The sequence below is a fragment of the Sphaeramia orbicularis genome, chromosome 19 (genome assembly GCF_902148855.1).
Source record: "Sphaeramia orbicularis chromosome 19, fSphaOr1.1, whole genome shotgun sequence".
In the NCBI taxonomy this organism is placed as follows: Eukaryota; Metazoa; Chordata; class Actinopteri; order Kurtiformes; family Apogonidae; genus Sphaeramia; species Sphaeramia orbicularis.
In genome coordinates, this window is record NC_043975.1 from 48,188,046 (window position 1) to 48,207,441 (window position 19,396).

The 19,396-nt window shown below is 35.4% G+C and overlaps 1 protein-coding gene across 1 annotated transcript in view; it reads left to right on the top strand.

The window, feature by feature from the left end:
- The window catches only part of antxr1c (ANTXR cell adhesion molecule 1c), an 86,601-nt gene that overhangs the window by 23,941 nt on the left and 43,264 nt on the right, over positions 1–19,396 (top strand). The window contains exons 2-9 of the mRNA XM_030163461.1: positions 3,800–3,871; positions 8,354–8,425; positions 8,515–8,596; positions 8,710–8,740; positions 8,832–8,905; positions 8,998–9,066; positions 15,745–15,825; positions 16,425–16,485. Coding sequence (XP_030019321.1) covers positions 3,800–3,871; positions 8,354–8,425; positions 8,515–8,596; positions 8,710–8,740; positions 8,832–8,905; positions 8,998–9,066; positions 15,745–15,825; positions 16,425–16,485 — 542 coding nt within the window. The remainder of the gene's footprint in view (positions 1–3,799; positions 3,872–8,353; positions 8,426–8,514; positions 8,597–8,709; positions 8,741–8,831; positions 8,906–8,997; positions 9,067–15,744; positions 15,826–16,424; positions 16,486–19,396) is intronic.

The window sequence follows — 19,396 nt, forward strand, 5'->3', positions numbered from 1 at the left end:
TCACGGTCATCAGATATGACCCATTTGGACGTTCAGAGGCTCCGTAGTTACCGTGGAAACATCATCCTCTTCTGCAACATTGATTCACCAGTAAAACCCATGGAGTTGGATCAATGACAGTGGATGGACACACTGGGTTTATGGTCAGTTAATGAGAGATTTTGTTGAAAAAGTCACTTTTCCCTCTTTTTTTTCTGATTTGATGTAAAAACCTTTGAAGTTACTCTAAGGTTTTATGAACATCTACATGGTCAGTAAATTAAATACAGGAAAATACATGAAAAATACTGAAAAATGCAAAATGCAGAGGACAATATTATAATAAAAACTGATAAATCACTTAGGAAAGGCAAAAAAATCATTTGGAAGTTGTGACAAAATTAGTTGTGGGTCTTTAAGGGTTAAAATAAAAACTAAGAGACCTAAAAGAGATAAAATACATTCCCTAGCACGTAGCAGCAAGTAAAAATGAAGAGAATATGTTTTTTTTTTGTTTTGTTTTTTTTTAGCAGGGTTTGCACAAAGACTGGTTTGGCAGCAAAGAAAAACCAAGGCATGATGGGAAAGTCCCTGGTATTCTCTGGCAGGGTCTCCCCTTCTGCCTGGCCAAACAATTACCCCATCCACTGCTAAGCAATAACACAGAAACAGCATGGGATATATCCTCCGTGACACTCAATTTAAGATCAATTGCGTTAGTCACAATTTATTTTCATTTCAAGTGCAAACCATGTACTGTAAGCTGATTTTCAAAACAAATGCATCCAAAGTCAGCGGCAGAAAATAAATAAGTTATTGAGAAAACATTTCTTTTACATTGGGGTCTATTTATAAATGGAAGTAATAATTTAGGAAACTTTCATCCGAAGCCATTAATAGCCTGTAGCAAGAAATAATGGTCTTCATTATGTCTGGTCATGAGTCAGAGAAAGTGTATCTAAAAAGGTAGACGAGGATAACAGACTGTTTGATTTGGTACAAAATGACTGTTTTGAAATGTTTTCATTGTGTTTATTTGCACATGTATGCAAAAAAACATTTATTTAGAATGGCTTATGGAGGTGCATCCCATATACATCTATAAATATGTGTTTACATATGTTGATGAAACTGGGAATTTACCAAGGTTACAAAGCAAAACACTTTTTTCAGATATTTCACAATTTGGATAGTTGAGGATTATTAGATAAGACACATTACTATTAAATTGTCATAAATCTTCCCGAGAGATATTTTTAACTCATAAAAACCCAACCTGCCAACCAAGGTTATAATAGTTTTAGATTTTTCATTATAGTTTAGTTTTATTTAGTTTTGACTTTTTTTTTCTTTAATTCAGGTAGTTTTTATAACAGGTTTGCTAGTTTTTATTAGTTTTTGTTTTTTCTTTATAGGTTCTAGTATTAGTTTTAGTTTTTCCATATTTTTTATCTTCCTTGCCATCGTATTCACAGAAACCCCAGACAGGACTCTGCTGCTTTCTCCCAACTTTAGTCTCCATGTTTCCTGGTAGAGTGGGGACAACAAGACAACTGTAAACAATAAATGACGAGTAGTAACGGACCATGAAGTGCCATATGGTGCCACCAGCTAAAATTGCTAGAGCGAAATAAATCGATTTCATATCAATCCGATATTGACAAAGTCAAAAACAAAGGGAATTTTATCCATCATTTTTATATGTTTCAGTTTTGTAAGTACACAATACAGTTTCAGTTGTTGTTTTTTTCTTTTAATTATAGTTTTTATTCATTGCAAGTTAACGTAAATGTTTTTTCAATTCTAGTTTTTTCAATTCTAGTTTTTTCAGTTCTAGTTTTCCTTCGTTAGTTTTCATTAACGATAATAATCTTGCTGCCAGCAGCCAAAAGTATCTACTGTCCTAAACTGGTTAATACCTGCTGATACCATAATCTTATCAATAAATGTAAATAATTGAGGTAAAATACAGTTTGTTTTCATGGTCATCAGATATGACCCATTTGGACGTTCAGAGGCTCCACAATCAAAATGGAAACATCATCATTTTCAGAAATATTGATTCACCAATAAAACCCATGGAGTATTTGGAAACACTTGTTTTTACATTCCATTATTGATACATAACCTTTGATTTTACTTTGAGATTTCATTACCATCTACATGACCATTATATTAAATATGTAAAAATATATGACTTTCCCTGAAAAATGCAGAATACAGAGGAATATATTGTAATAAATGCTGATAAATCACTTAAGAAAGGTTAATTAGAGAGAAAAATGTATTTGGGGGATGCCACAAAAGTAGCACTGGGTCTTTATGGGTTAATAAGGATAATGTATTTGTAGACTGTTACTTAAGAGAAACCCAATAGTCTACAGAGCATGGACTTAAAGTACCAGCGTTGATGTAATCTTTAACCTTGTTTTTACTGAAACAAAGAGAGGATTCCATACTAAAAATAAAAAAACCTACTGTCAAACATTGAACTGCTGATGATTCGTGTGTAGGAAAAAGTGTAGTCCATGTGACAACACATCCACACTGGTTAGTTCCAGTTTGTCTAATGCCATTACATCAGTTAGTCAGCACCTAGAATAACATCCAGTCTGCCTCACACTTTATTCTAAGCACTCCTCATCCTCTAACCAGACCTCCAGTTTTACCACAGCCCGTTAGCTCATTTCCCATGAGTCCTCTCTGCTTCTCAGTCGTTAGCTAACGGATGACCTCCAGACTGGTCACTTCATGCCTTTAATACTTACACTTAGCTAATAAAATCACCACAGTTGCACGGACGTAGGCACGGTCTGCCTCAAGGAAATGAAGGCGACCCCATAGGGAGGTGTTCCTTAAATAAATGTTTTAAATAATGCTTTTATGGAGGCGCCCTTGGGAGACCAGAGCCAATTTCCTTAGCCTTCGGGGGCTCATGCAGGATACAGGAGGGTACTAAACTGCACACCGCAGCCTTTTATCTCACCAGTATCCTCACAAAGTCTTAATGCTAATTATTTTTACTCCTGTCTACTCCAGTCTTCATTTTTACTAATCAATAAAAGTCCACTTTATTAAAAATGTCCTTGTCTGTCCTTTGAGGTTAGCTAACCCTAGTTAAACACCTCTCTGCCCATGAGCTACAGATAAGCTAAAGAAAAGCTACTATGCTAATTAGCTCTTTCACCTTTTTTATTTCCTTTTTACAGAAAAGTGTGACACCTATGACCTTTTTGTCCAAGTTAACTGTTTAACACCCAGTAGTTTTGGTGAACAAAGCTGTCACGTCCTTTTTTTGTTTCTTTGTTTCTATCTTTAACAGATAATTGTCGTAGTAAAGTAACATATTAAACAGCTGTGAGCCTGTTCTTCATGTTTTGAAGTAAATGGTTTTACCCCCTGTCGTTTTTTGGGCTAACAAAGCCTATATTTTATCTTGTTTGACTGCTCTTCCAGATGGAGGTTGGTGCATGTCTGATAGATCGTTTAAGCCTTGGTTTTTGTCTGAGTTTGCCAAAAAAAAAAAAAAAAAAAAAAGATAGTCTTTACAGTAAAATTACAATGTCCAATTGTTGCCCTAATTTGTGCTTCCTGACATTTCTCATACTGCCTATAAAGTAAGGCTACATGATTAATTGTTTTTATGCTACATTATGAAGATAACTGAGCATTCTGGGGTCTTTTTGTTGCTACTTCTGAATATATTCTACTCATGTACTATTTATGTGCTTTACAGGTTAATTTTAAAGTTAACTTATGCCCCTTTATGTACGTTGAGCTCAATTGTTTTAATTAAATTCCATAATTTTGTGTCTTTCAGGTCAGGCAGTGTGAAGAACCATTGGGAAGAAATCTATTACTTTGTGGAGAATTTGGCAGTGAAATTCAAAAGGTAAGAGAACCTTCATGTAAATACGCAGATGCAGATAATGCAGCTGTTCTTGCATTGCAGGGTCATCATTCATCACAGCAGACATTATGTGTTATGTCGGGACGCCAAAGTGCACAGTTAAGCAGACATACACGCAACAAAAAGTGGAATTACACAAGTAAACTGTTGTTAAACATTTGGAAATGTTTTACTAGACTGTATGTCTCTAGGCTCTAAACAACCTTTTGCCTCTGTGCTCAACTTCCTGGAGCACCTAAATGTTAGTCTCTAAAGAGGAACACATACTTTACACAGCAGTTACCCCAGTAAAGTAAAATCAAATGTGTCCCTACTGTTACAAGTGGCCATATGCTAAGTCATTTAGCCGGTGGGTTGACGTTTTACCGCATCCCTGCAGTGGTGAAGCTTTTGTCTGCAGGATCTAAATGTATATGGACTGAGGGAGGCAGACTGTGATGCACATATGCTGAGCAATGTCTAAAGGAAAGCACTGTTAAAAGATAATATATACTGCAGCCAGTGTTTCCACCTCCTCAGTGGTGAAAGTATCTGTTGTTTGTCCTAAAAGTCACTAGAAGTTGCTAAATGACATCACCACCTAATTTGCATAGTTCATGTAATTGTAATGAACGATGTAGGACAGAGGAATAACATTGTGTTAGAGACCAAAAGAGAGAATAAAAACAACCTAAATATGTTTAGAACTGCAAATGAACTATACTTTGTCAATTCTAGTTTTATTTAATGTTCCAATTCCAACCGTCCTCCTTTATCTGGGCTCGAAGGCCAACAAAAGTGACCCAAAAGAGACACTCTGGACCAGTTACTTAGTTTGTTTTGTTTGTTTGTTTAGTTTTTAATCTTCGTTTTCTTCAGTTTGGTTTGGTTTTTAACCTTACAGTAAAACTTAGGAACAAGTCCCAGTAAAACATGAACATTTTAAATTTTTAGTCTATGTTAACAATCTAAGTGGATTTGTTTTAGACAAAGTCCGATACGTTGAACTTTATGGTGTCAGATTCATAACGCACAGTTAATAGATTACACTGGGTTACAAAAAAATGTTTTTTGCAAGTTGTCTAGGTTTTTTTTAACTGAATTAGGACCATTTTGCACCGCTAAATCCAAAAATGACATCTGTTTTTCTCAATCAGGTCAGGTTTTTTTGCTAATTTGATTTTGAAAAATTTGATCTTCCCACAAAATATAATAATTAATACCAAAATAAGATTGGTAAGCACACTTTATGAAACTTGTGACTTGATTCCTGTTAGGTACAATGGTGTATTCACTGCAGATGTAGCAGAATATGTCAGGCTTATTTTTGCAAGATCTTCTAGTCGAAGCCATTTCATTCACCTGTAATATTAAAAAAAAACAATCATAAATTGGCAAAAGTAAAATCTTCAGAACTCGTTTATTGCAAGAAATATGAAAGAATTTTGTATCATATGATGTGAAAATGCCCATAAATGTAAGCAAAAATGTTAAAAAGCCAATATGTAGCATGGTTCAGAAAGTTGACCTGATTGAGCAAAATTAATGTGATTTTTGGATTCAGCACACCAAAATTATCCTAAATCAGCTCCAAAAACTGAAACAATAAATTTATTGTTGACCAGTGTAATATATACTGCAGCCAGTGTTTCCAACTCCTCAGTGGCAAAAGTATCTGTTGTTTGTCCTAAAAGTCACTAGAAGTTGCTAAATGACATCACCACCTAATTTGCATAATTGTAAATGTTCATGTAATTGTAATGAACGATGTAAGACAGAGGAATAACATTGTGTGAGAGACAAAAAGTGAGAATAAAAACAACCTAAATGTTTAGATATTCATTTTCTTCAGTTTGGTTTGGTTTTTAACCTTATGGTCCACTTACGAGACGACAACAAGTCACAGTAAAACAGGAACATTTTTAACCATAACATTTTTAATTTTCAGTTTATATTAACAATCAAAATGGACCAAAAAGAGACAATAGAGAAAACTGTCAATGTCAATGGGACAGATTTATATTCAGGGATTTGTTTTCGACAAACAACGATACATGTTTTAACGTCAGAGTCTCCAAAAGTCTCCACTAACACCAGAAAAAGGGGATGGATTTGTCACTAGTGTCTTTTTGGATAAGGAGTCTGTAGAGGGGTCTGAAAAATCACTAAATATACCAACAAAGTGTCTAAATGTGAAACACTGACTTTTCCATCTACAGACAGACTGTGGGTTTATATGACTGGGACACAGGAAATCATCTGGTGTCATTTAGATTACGTTCAGACAGCAGGTCTTAATGCACAATTTGGATTTTTTGGTTAACTCCAATTTTTTGGTTTGTTCATTCGTATTACACATTAAATGCAACTTCTATCAGTTTTGAGTATGAACTGAATGTGACCCTGAAGTGACCTGCATGTGCAAAAGAGGTCCTGACGTAATACATGACCACGCAGACATGCACTGTGTTTACAGAATTAAATATATTTTTCCCACCGCTCCTCCTCGTAGGATGTTTGTCGCATTTCAAAGATGTGAAGGTCGGATAAATGCGGCCGTTCAGATTAAAGTCACATAACAAAATATCAGCTTCATATCAGATTTAGGATCACATATGAAAGTGGCCTGGGTTGGATTTGAAAAAAACTGGATCAGTGCTGTTCAAACTGTGTTTAACAGATCAGATACAGGTCACATATGGGCAAAAAAATCAGATTTTGGCCACATTTACCTGCAGTCTGAATGTAGCCTTAGAGCAGGGGTGTCAAACTCATTTCAGTTCAGGGGCCACATACAGTCTAATATGATCTAAAGTGGGCCAGACCAGTAAAATAATATAAATAATAGGATGAGAACTTATAAATAATGTCAACTCCCAAGTTTTCTCTATGTTTTTGAGTGAAAAAAGTAAAATTCCATTATGAAAATGTTTACATCTACGAACCGTACTTGAACATAGCATGAACAAATATGATCAACATGAAAATTCTTAAGAAAAAAAGTGCAATGTTAACAATATTACCCCTAAGTTGATCATTTATACATGTGCATCATTTATACATGTGCATAACAGGCAGAATATTGTTAAAATTCCACTTACTTCTCTTACTTACTTACTTACATACTTACTTACTTTACTTACTTAAGACATTTCAGATTGTTCATATTTGTTCAGGTTATTCATATTTTTTTGCAAAAGGATAGTCTGTGAATGTAACTTTTTTTTCTAATTCTACTTGTTTCATTCTAAAACAAAGAGGAACATTTGCAGTTTTCATTATTTATAGGTTATTATGATAATATTTTACTAGTCTGATCCACTTTAGATTGAACTGACCTAAAATGATTTTAACATCCTTGATTATTAATATCTTCAGTGTAATTTTTGTATTTCACAAATTCATCCCACGGGCCAGATTGGACCCTTTGGCGGGCCAGTTTTGGTCCCCGGGCCACAATGTTTGACACCTGTGCCTTAGAGGGAAATGTGTGTGCTTTACCATTTGAGTCACTTTTCAAAAGTTTCTAAAAGTTCTCAGACAAAAACTATCTAAATTTGTTGCAAGGTGCTTTTTGGAAAAAAAAAAAAAAAAAAATTGCTAGGGTAGTCCAAAAAGTTGCTAAATCTAGCAACAAACGTGCTAAGTTGGCATCAGTGACTTCTGCTGAATGTAAGTGTTTGGTAAAATATGACATGTGATAAGGCCACAACAACAACAACAACACATGAAGCTTCTTGGTTCAAACAGACTGTAGTGAAACTTACAAACAGCTCAAATCTGTATTAACTTACCTACTCTGACAAACAACACAACATTATTTTGCTTCAAATATTTGCGCATGTGTGCATGTTTACATACATGTAATTCCTAGCTCTTACCAATAGACAAAAACAAAAAAACTAAACAAAAAAAAAGCCACATCTGAGGCTTTTGGGACGTGTTTTGGACAACATCTGAATCCCTGTCACGCACAGGGGTCTGAAATCCCAAACCCAGCTCACACAGATCAGTGTGTGTTGTCACTTGATGGCGTGTTGTGTTTTGGACTTCATTCAAGACACAGTTTATGTTGGAATAAGCTCAAAGGAGGTGAAGTAGTTTGTCCTGAGTGAGTTTGTCACCACTTTAAAACCAATCATGAAGTCTGGCGTGAAAATAAAGCATAAGTCCTGCTACTAATGTCGTGTTTTTAATGGGACTAATCTTGCTTTTGAAGTATTAACTGTAACTGTAATTATGAACTTGATGTTTCCAAGTAATCTGTGGTTTTTATCTCAAATGACGCAGAAAATAATGATATTAAATGTTGTTTAAAGTGTCAATCCTCAACCAGGAGCCAAATACTAAATTATGAGTATAGCTGTTCCCGTTAGTCGTAACTGTGCTGGTTTTAGTCCTGCACAAACACTGGCTAACAACACGGACCCCTTATTTATGCATATGTGCAAAGGCTTACAGTATTTCACCAATTTCCTTTTTTAGTCCCATGCTGAGGATGTCCTTTATAACCTTTTCCTCAAGAGCATCTACCATCATGAAGCTGACAGAGAACAGGTAAGTGAAGCCACAGTCTGCAAGAGTTTGAACTGTGAAGTGAAGAAAACAGATGTTCTAATGTGTCTTCTTCGAAACCTTGATTGCAGAGTGGATATCCAAAAGGGACTAAACGCTTTGAAAAGGGAGATTCCAGGTGGAGACACATTCATGCACCTCGGTCTGCAGAGGGTAAGCCATCATTCTAAAGTTGCAACTGTGTAAAATCACCAAATGACCACTTTAAAGAAGAATCTTTGGTATTTCCTGATCATCTCACCAAGACTTTTTCCTCCTAATTGCAGGCGAATGAGCAGATACACCGAGAAAACTTCGGTAGGCATCAAATATCTGGTTCTGCCTCCTTACCTCAGGAAAAGATGATTTATGCTGAGGTTAAAATCTGGCTGTATGTGTTTTTTTCCAGGCACAGCTAGTGTGATTATTGCCCTGACAGATGGAGAACTGCAGGAACATCAGCTTATCACTGCACAGCAAGAGGTAACAACACCCAAAGGACACAAATCCACTCTTTTGTTTGGTGCTGATTTTGTGGATGTATTTGAATGATTATTTCCCGTATCCTCCAACAGGCGGAGAGAGCGAGGGCTCTTGGTGCTATCGTGTACTGTGTTGGCGTCAAAGACTTCAACGAAACACAGGTACAACTTCAACTTCACCGTTCTATGATTAACCCATAAAGACCCAGTGCTACTTTTATGGCAGTTCCCAAATGAATTTTTCTTTCTATTTCACCTTTCTTAAGTGATTTATCACCATTTATTATTTATTTTATTGTATTTTATTGGTTTATTTAATAGGGACCATGCCAAGGGTGGGAATCTTTTACTATCTCACGATTCGATTTGTTTCCGATTTTTGGGGCTGCGATTTGATTCAAAATTGATTTTCGATTCAAAACGATTTTCGATTTAAAACAATTTGATTCATAATGATTTCTGCTTCAGTCTATAGGTGTGCAAAGGATCCATATGATCTACTCCAGTCTGCTTTGCAAGACAGACTGACAAATGCAGCCATTAACCCTTTCATGCATGAATTATGAGAGCCTTAATTAAGACTTTAAGTCAAGTTTTAAGTTTCAAGTTTATTTGTCATGTGTGTTCAGGGTACAAGTACCATGGCAATGAAACACAGTGTGCCTTGGCTCTCTCTCCACCCAATATCGAAAAATGAATAACAAACAAATACAATAACAATCACAGCAAGAATAAAAAATACCTAACAATAAATGGCAGTAAATAAGGTCTTTTTTTCCTAAGTGTTTTTATTCCTCTAGGCATTAAAAAAAACAATGCAATTGAACATTTTTTTATATGAACCTATTTTTCATGGAGTTGCAAAAATGTCCACTCAACTGGACACCGTGCATTTAATTTGTGAAGCAAAGAAACACATTTACTGATATACTGTATGAAAACTATGAAATAAAAATATTTTTAATGCAGCTAATTTGATGTTTTCTCACATTTTATCATACTCTAACAGTCATTGCTCACTTCATAGAGATAATATGAAAAAAAAATTGTAAAGAGTATTAAAAAAAATATGGAGAAATAACAACAGCAATAACAACAGTATAAAAGTGTACATTTTTATAGATATAAATAACAACAACAAACTAGTCCAATGACATCTACAAACAGTATGTCAGTGCAGTCCTCAACACATTTGGATCCAACTTATACCAACTGAACATGGAACTAACATCCAACTGAAACAAACACAGACTCATATTTATAATGTTTATATGAAAGATTAAAAGTTTAAAGGAGTAAATGATGGTTCCAGTGTAGGAAACTCAACATATAGACATTTTCTACCTTTTTGTCCCGGTCTCTTCTGTTGTTTGTGTTGGTTCTGGCACCATGTGCGTCACAATAAGCGTCCGTGTGAAACACAACAGTGGAACCAATGTTTAACAGCAGAGAAATTAAGGAAATGCACTTCAATTCTGGAAAATTGTAATCAATTAATTGTTTTAATCGATTCGAGCCGATTAATTGATTAATGGTTTCAGCTCTAATTGAGTGCTGTACTGTACTGGAAACATTCAGAACCCTCTCATGTCCATGTGGGTCTCTTGTTAGGTGCCCTGTCATTTGACATTTCCTGGAAAACCATTCCCAGTGATTTGAAGTTCATGGCTGCCTCTTAGACCGGCCTCGCTGCCAAAGAAACATCTGTTACTTGAATAATCTTCAACAATTAGCCTCCACGTGATGACAATGATGATTCAAGTTCCTGTATTTTATGATATTTGAGAGTTTAGACATTGTTTTCTCATGAGGACTTATCAGTGTTAATTGTCGATTCAGGCCCATCCGACTGATAGTAATGGAGGCCATTACCTGATTGGAATGATCGTATATGGATGGAATTGGCTGCTGTGTATGTTTTCATGGCTCGTACTCTTATTTCATACTGCTTCCTGTCTGTAATGTCTTCTGTTGCGTCACACCATAAACTCTGTGGTCAGTTTGGGCTCTTAGGAGGTTTCCACCGATGCCAAGTTATGGAAAATCATTTTGGACCATCAGAGAACTTACATCATCAAACTGGTCATTTAACTAGACTTATTTCAGACATACTCATGTTTAGTAGTTATTCGACTAAATAACGTACTTTTTTGCTATTTTGTGTGTAGTTAACTGATGAAACTACAAACAACATTTTCTAACATTTAATTACCTCCGCCAAGGAGGTTCTGTTTTTGTCGGCGTTGGTTTGTCTGTCTGTTTGTCTGTCTGTCTGTCTGTCTGTCTGTCTGTCTGTCTGTCTGTCTGTCTGTGTTTGTCTGTCTGTCTGTCTGTCTGTCTGTCTGTCTGTCTGTTTGTCTGTCTGTCTGTCTGTCTGTCTGTCTGTCTGTCTGTCTGTCTGTTTGTCTGTCTGTCTGTTGTCTGTCTGTCTGTCTGTCTGTCTGTCTGTTTGTCTGTCTGTCTGTGTTTGTCTGTCTGTCTGTCTGTCTGTTTGTCTGTCTGTCTGTCTGTCTGTCTGTCTGTTTGTCTGTCTGTCTGTCTGTCTGTCTGTCTGTTTGTCTGTCTGTCTGTCTGTCTGTCTGTTTGTCTGTCTGTCTGTCTGTCTGTTTGTCTGTCTGTCTGTCTGTTTGTCTGTCTGTCTGTGTTTGTCTGTCTGTCTGTTTGTCTGTCTGTCTGTTTGTCTGTCTGTCTGTCTGTTTGTCTGTCTGTCTGTCTGTCTGTCTGTTTGTCTGTCTGTCTGTCTGTCTGTCTGTCTGTTTGTCTGTCTGTCTGTCTGTTTGTCTGTCTGTCTGTCTGTTTGTCTGTCTGTCTGTCTGTCTGTCTGTCTGTTTGTCTGTCTGTCTGTCTGTCTGTCTGTCTGTCCGTGTGCAAGATAACTCAAAAAGTTATGGACAAATTTGGATGAAATTTTCAGGAAATGTTGATACTGGCACAAGGAACAAATGATTAAATTTTGGTGGTGATCGGGGGGGTGTGGGGGCCACGGGGGCCCACTGATCTGCCTTGGCGGTGGTCTGCGCTCTCCGACTGTTTCTAGTTAAAACATTGAATTTACAAATTTTTGTCATTCAGTTATGTGTGGCTATGTGAAACTTGGTAGGTTCATGTGTATATTTGCATGTTTAAAATTAAATTAAATGTTATATTTGTTTATTATTTAGATTTTTAATGCTTATTTTTAAACTTTTTTGTTCCGTGTTTTGTTTTGTTTTTTTCTTTCTATAGTGCCAGGCTGTTCATTTATTTATTTATTTATTTGCAAAGGATTAATTGCAGTAATAAGGGGTGGCAGGTATTGTATTAAGAGGTTGATTTCACAGTTCTGGTTGGAGTTGCTATTATAAATGCTAAAGTATTTTGTTAAAGAGGAGCAGATTGTTCTTCTTTCTGCTCCTTTTCATTCACCATGTGGTCAGTTTGTGTAGCAGCGGATTTTCTTTTATCTAATGAATGACATACATAAACTAAACTAAACCACCCCTTTGCTGTGTATCAGTAGTTTAACTACTGATCTAAAACAAAAACTTCAGGCTTTGTATATTTATGTATATTTTTAATGATCTGTTTTTAGACATTTTTGCCTTTATTTGATAATCCATGGCTTATGTAGGAAGTGTTTTCCCAGGTGAACCACCAGGACACCCCAAAAATCTGTACACATTATGACCCATATCTGGGTTCTTTACACCTCATATAAAAATACAGTAAGTACAGGTACAGGTACAGGTACAATAAGTACAGGTACAGGTACAGTAAGTACAGGTCTATTTTGATGTTTCATGCTTCTTTCATGGGTGGTGAGAATCATGAAACATGGGACATGATGTTAAACTGTCCATTGTGCCTGTAGATGGTCTGCACATGGGGTTTGCCTTGATGTTGAGAGGGGGACGGGAGCTGTATCTCAGACATGGGAAGGATGCAAAGCCAATTTCATTAATGATAGTGGAGTTTTTTTTGTAATGTACGTATGTTAGTACTAGTGTTCAGTGTAGCCAGGAGATACTGTAGGTCTAACATGTCCTCAGAGCAAAGCCACGCCCCTTTCCTGGGGGTGCTATGGATACCATCCTCCAGACAACCTAAAAAAATCCCACCACAGTGCCACCATGGATCCATTGGCTCTAGAGCACAGGTGTCAAACATGTGGCCCGGGGCTAAAACCGGCCCGTCAAAGGTTACAATCCGGCCCATGGGATTAATTTGCAAAAGTGCAAGTTAGGGCGTCAAACTCAAAAATAATATCATAATAATATATAAATACTGACAACACCATTTTTTTCTCTTTGATTTTGTGCAAAAAACAGCAAATTATGAAAATGTTTACATTAACAAATTATCCTTTAACAATAAAATGTGAATAACCAAAAATGTCTGAAGTAAATTAAGTGCAATTTTAACAATATTCTGCCTGTTACTGAATGTTTTGTGCCTTTGTAGATCAGATTTATATTGCATATGTATACATGATAACTGGAGGCAGAATATTGATAAACTGTACTTATATTTCTTACCAAATTTCATTTTTTACAGGTTATTCACATCCTTTTTGTCTGGATAGTTAGTAAATGTAAATATTGGCATAACTGAATGTTATTTTTTGCACTAAAACAATTTGGAGTTATCATTATTTATTGGCTATCATGCTATTATTTTACTGGTCCAGCCCACTTCAGATTAACCCTTTCATGCATGAATTATGAGAACCTTAGTTAAGATTTTTGTCCTGAGTGTTTTTATTCCTCTTTAGGCATGGAAAAAACAATTTCTTTTTTTTTTTTTTTTTTTTTTTTAATGAACCTATTTTTCGTGGGGTTACAAAAATGTCCACTCAGCTGGACACCATGAGTTCAATTTTTAAAGCAAAGAAACATATTTAAAACCCATCGTCAGGAAGTGATAAACTGTGTGAACACTGAAATAAAAACATTTTTAATGCTGTTAATCTGATGTTTTGCCATATTTTAACATATTCTAATACTAGTTATTACACACTTCATGGAGATAATATGCAAAAAAAAAAACTTTTTGTTTAAGAAAACTGTTAATTACAGTCTTATAACAATTAGCAATTGATTTACACTCAAGCATGCTAGTGCAGATCAGGTTTATGAAGTAAAGTTACAGTAATGGTATGAATGTCAGTATTTGGGATGGTGCATAAGTGTCCACTGTGTTGGCAACAAAACCCATGAATATACAAAGGCTGTAGAATAGTTTGTCCACTGTAGTGACCACTATGCATGAAAGGGTTAAACTGGGCTGAATGTGGCCCCCGGAAGAAAATGAGTTTGACACCCCTGCTCTAGAGGATATTCTGACGCTACAGCCCCCAAATAAAACAAAGATTTAAATTAATACGCTCTGTTCATACTAGCATTTTGACAAAGATTTAGAAATCATTTCCAAACATTCTCACGCAGCTGAAACACATATTACATGACCACGGTGGCCGATCACACATTAGTTGTTGTAAGTTTCTGGATTAATAACAGTAAATTAACAAGGAGAGAATCACCTGTAATTCTATGTTAATCCTATGTTGAACTAACAGTTTTTTAGTCAAGGACAACATCTTGTTTTCGTCAGTGAATTGGGGACGGATCCACAGTGACTGATAAGACTTTATCAGACCACCAGTGTGAGTGTTAGCATTACTGTTTGGAAGTCTGCATTTTTGTCCTCCCACGTTAAACCACAACCCAAGAGTTTCAGCTACAACAGTGTCAACAGTATCTTCAAAAGACTCCGATATTAAAAACAACAGAGTCACATATGACTGGACCTGATGATGGTGATACAGAATTAAAAATAGATCCGTTCAAGTCCAGGACTTTGAAAAGCGGATATCTGTGTGTATTTGAGGAAACATTCAAAATAGAGCTGCAGCTATGGATTATTTTTGTATTCGATTAATCTATTAATTCTTTTCTTTGATAGTTTGATTAAATTATTATTTGAGTAGGTGAAAAAAATTGTAAAAATGTGAAACAGACACATCTGAAAATGAAGAAGAACTTGTCATTTATTCCAGATCCAGCTGAAACAACAACCACAAATGTATAAAAGTAAAAGGAAGTAAGAAAAAAAAAAGTATGACAGTGTAAAAGTATATAAAAATATCCATAGATATAAATAACAAGTCTAATGGTGGGAAAAACAGTAAAAATGTCTGAAAATGAACACTTGTCCTTTATTCCAGAACCAGCTGAAACAACAACAACAAAAAGTATAAAAATAAAAGTATATTTGAAAAAATATCTACATAGAAATAATAATAACAACAACAGTATAAAAGTATAAATGAAAATATCTATAGAACAATAATAAACAAATCCAATGACATCTACAAACTGTATGTCACTGCAGTCTTCAACACATTTGGATCCAACTTACAAACAACTGAACATGGAACTAACATCCAACTGTGTGTTGATCCTGGCCTCATGTGCGTCACAATAAGTGTCCGTGTGAAACACAACAGTGGAACCAATGTTTAGCAACAGCGAAATTAAGGAAATGATGCTTTGATTCAGAGAAATTGTAATCAGTTTGACTAGATCGATTAATTGTTTCAGCTCTAATTCATATCCAACTAATCCTGTAAAGCCCTGTTTTGTTTTGGTTTTTTTGGGGGGGGGGTTAATGCTCTTATGTCATTTACCTCTTGTGAAGCACATTGAGTCTGCCTTGTGCATGAAATGTGCTCTATAAATAAAGTTCAATTGAACTGAATAATTTGATCCATCTAACTCTTTTTAAATTTTGGTTCAGGTAGTTTTTAAGTCTCTTCCACTACACTCTGAACACTGCTGACTTTATCTGTCCTTCTTCCTTTAGCTGGCCACCATCGCAGACACCATCGAGCATGTGTTTCCTGTTCTGGGTGGCTTCCACGCCCTCCGAGGAGTCATTGATTCGGTACACAGACTTTCCTCTGAACAGAACTGAAACTTCCCTCACACTATCTTCCTTTTTTATTGAATTGTCAGTATGCTAGAGTTAAAAAAAAAAAGAAAAAAAAAAGAAAAACACACAAAAAAGCATGCACATATCCCCTGCTGCTTGTGTTTTATAGTCAGAGTTGTAAGCTCAACACCCTCCACAGGCAGAACTGTAACTCTTTGTGTAAAGTGGAATCATGAAACACACACATATTCAGAGTGTACAGTACAGCCCCTCCCACCAGCAATAAGGGTGAAAGGAGGTAATGTTTTCACCAGTTTACATCTTATAGGAGAGAAGAAGTTCACACTTCATGGTTTAACAGCAGACTTAGTAAACTTCTGAAATGTATCACTTTGTATTTTTATTTATTCTTCCCTTTAGTTACTTTCATGAGTTTATAACTATTGGTATTTTTACTTTGAGGAGTTTTCAGTTTTATTTCAGATTTTTTCAGTATTTAGCTCTAGTGTTCATTAATTATAATACCCACGGATTCATATGAGCGTGAACTGAAAAGGGACAAACTAAAATATAATATATGATTTATTAATGAATTTTCCATTCTGTTTCAGATCATTAAGAAATCCTGCATTGAGATTTTGGCTGCTGAGCCGTCCAGTGTGTGTGCAGGAGGTGGGGAACTCAAAGCAAACACTATCACACACACTATCCACTGCCAACCACCCATCATCCTTAACCCTTCGGTATCCGGGTGCGCCTTTTAGGCACACTTTGCACTTCGTGTTAAAAAACTACATATTATTTTTCACAATTTAAATAAGGTGAGAATTCAAAAGTTGTTCATTGGTGCATGATCTTTAAAATTCTGGCCACCAACTAAAATTTGCACATTGTAAACAACAGGAAATTACAAGACTAGCATCTGTCTGCCAAGTGTGCCTAAAACGCACTATTTCTTCCATTAGAACCACTGTTTTTGCTCTGAAAACCGTTAAGGCATAAATCCTGCTTTTACTGATATCTGGGCTTCATTTGAGAGGTGAGGGTCTAAATTAATTTATTAACGTTGTTAATGTTGGAGTTAATCATTGACATATGCCAGGCTGCAAAAATCAAATAACATGTGATCCAGTTTTTATGTAGTATTTTGAAAAAAACAAAAACATATTTTGTGTTTTTTGCATCAAAAAATGCAGTGACATCATGATGAAAAGAGATCATTTAAAGGGTTAAAAAAATCTCAAATGCGTTATTATTTGATATGTATGGTGATTAGGGCTGACCTTGATTTACAAAAATAAAATCAAATTAGAGTAGAAAAATAAATCAATATATAATATTTAATAGTTTGATTTATAGGTGTGCATTTTTGGCACACTTGGTGACAGATGCTAGTATTTTTGAACATTTGACCTAGCGCCAAAAGTAATAATGTAGATTAACCAGTGTTGCTGTTAATCACTGACATATGCCAGGCTGCAAAAATCAAATAATATGTGATCCACTTTTTATGTAGTATATTGAAAAAAATAATTTTTTGTGTTTTTTGCATCCAAAAAAAATGGTTTGTTTACATTACAAACACGGCATTTAAAGGGTTAAAAAATGTGACAATTATTGAGTATTTGGTATTTTTATTTACAGCTCAAGTTGATGAAATAGAAAAAAGTGTAAAAGAATTAAAAACAAACTGTATGAAAATTGTTTTGACATTATTCCACAAGTGTGCCAAAATGGTACACCTGGTGCTTAGTAAGGGCCTTGCTGGACGGGATACCGGAGGGTTAAACTGTGCACATTTTGTTACTGGGCCTCCAGCTCAGTCTGTCTTCACTGTAGTAATGACAATCCCACCCTGAAAAATGACCATATTCTGGCTTTTGGGTCACTCACAGGGACAGAATACATGATGGGAATAATGTTAGAGGGTCTTGTTTAAAAGGGCGGCAGTTGTGAGATTGGCTGCAGCTAAAATATCAATAGACATCATCCTTTTGTACGCAGCCAAGTGAAAAATACTGATAGTTAAAGCAGCATTAACCCATAAAGACCCAAACATCCACCATCGACCAAAAGCATCTCTAAAACGTTTAATACCTGTCGATTCACTAATCCTATCAAGTCATTAGGGCTGTAAGAAAATATCAGTTCTGCAGTATATCGCCATATTTCATTTCACAATACTGTATCGATATTAAAAATTGCTGTATCAATGTTTTTAGGTATTTATTCAAATGCAGATATTGAGGAGGTTCACTTTTGTTTTTTCTTTTTTGTTTATATTTTATTATCATTATTTAACACTCTTTTATTAAATAATGTTAGTTCCTTTGTTGGGATTGCACAAAAGTAATGTTATGATGTTTGTTCTGAACTAATAGAATATGAACATTTGAGCAGGATCTCAAACTGTAATGTCTGTAAAATAGAATTTAAGCTTTAACACAGGAACATTTTGTGATATAGCATTAGATCCTGTTCTGATCAAATAAAAATGTGTTTAGTATTTGTGCATATTTCTGGTGTGGTTCAATTCTTCAAGGAAATAATAATAATAAAAAAAAGAAGAAACAAACAAAAAAATTGTCTTTTTAACAGTATCATATATCGCAATATATTGTATTGTGATCCTAATATTGTGATTTGTATCATATCGTTAGATTCTTGCTAATACACACTCCTACAAGCCATGTAAATGATTGGTGTAAAATGTAGTTTGTCGTCTTTTCATGGTCATCAGATATGATCCGTTTGGACGTTCAGAGGCTCCATAGTTACCGTGGAAACACCGTCATCTTCTACAACACTGATTCACCAGTAAAACCCATGGAGTTGGATCAATGCCAGTGGATGGACACACTGGGTTTATGTTCAGTTAATGAGAGATTTTGCTGAAAAAGTCACTTTTTCCAATTTTTTTTCTGATTTAATCTAATAACATTTGAATTTACGCTGAGGTTTTATGAACATCTTCGTTGTCAGTTTATTCAGTGTAGGAAAATACCTGATTTTTATTTAAAAATACAAAATGTAATAATAAACGGTGGTAAATCACTTGGGAAAGACATTAAAAATCATTTGGAAGTTGTGACAAAAATAGTTGTGGATCTTTAAGGGTTAAAAGCCACATATTAATATATTCAGAGCAGGAGTTGATTAAACATTTTTGGCAAAAACAGACCTTTAATTATTTTGTCTCCATTTGCCTCCTGTTAAGCACCAATTTGTTTTCACTCAGTAAGAGGGAAAGTATTCTGAAACTGGGTCTCTCATCGGCCCGCCGCAGTGATTCTCAGCTTATTGTCAGATTTATCTGTTTGCAATTATAGCTGACAGTATGATGATAGTTGCATAATAGTTTTATTGGATATCATAATTCAGTCTTCTGATCAGTGGCTTAGGTGAACAATGGAAAAGATGTATTAGTATTGCAGAACTTCCTCCTGAATCCTACCTTTGTACTGTTAAGCTTTTTCATAATGGAAGACATGCACATTATGTCACATTCAGCTAAAATCACCCACTGAGCAGCAGTGATTAACTCCAGTGATGTAAAAGTTCAAAAAGCACATCTAAACTGGAC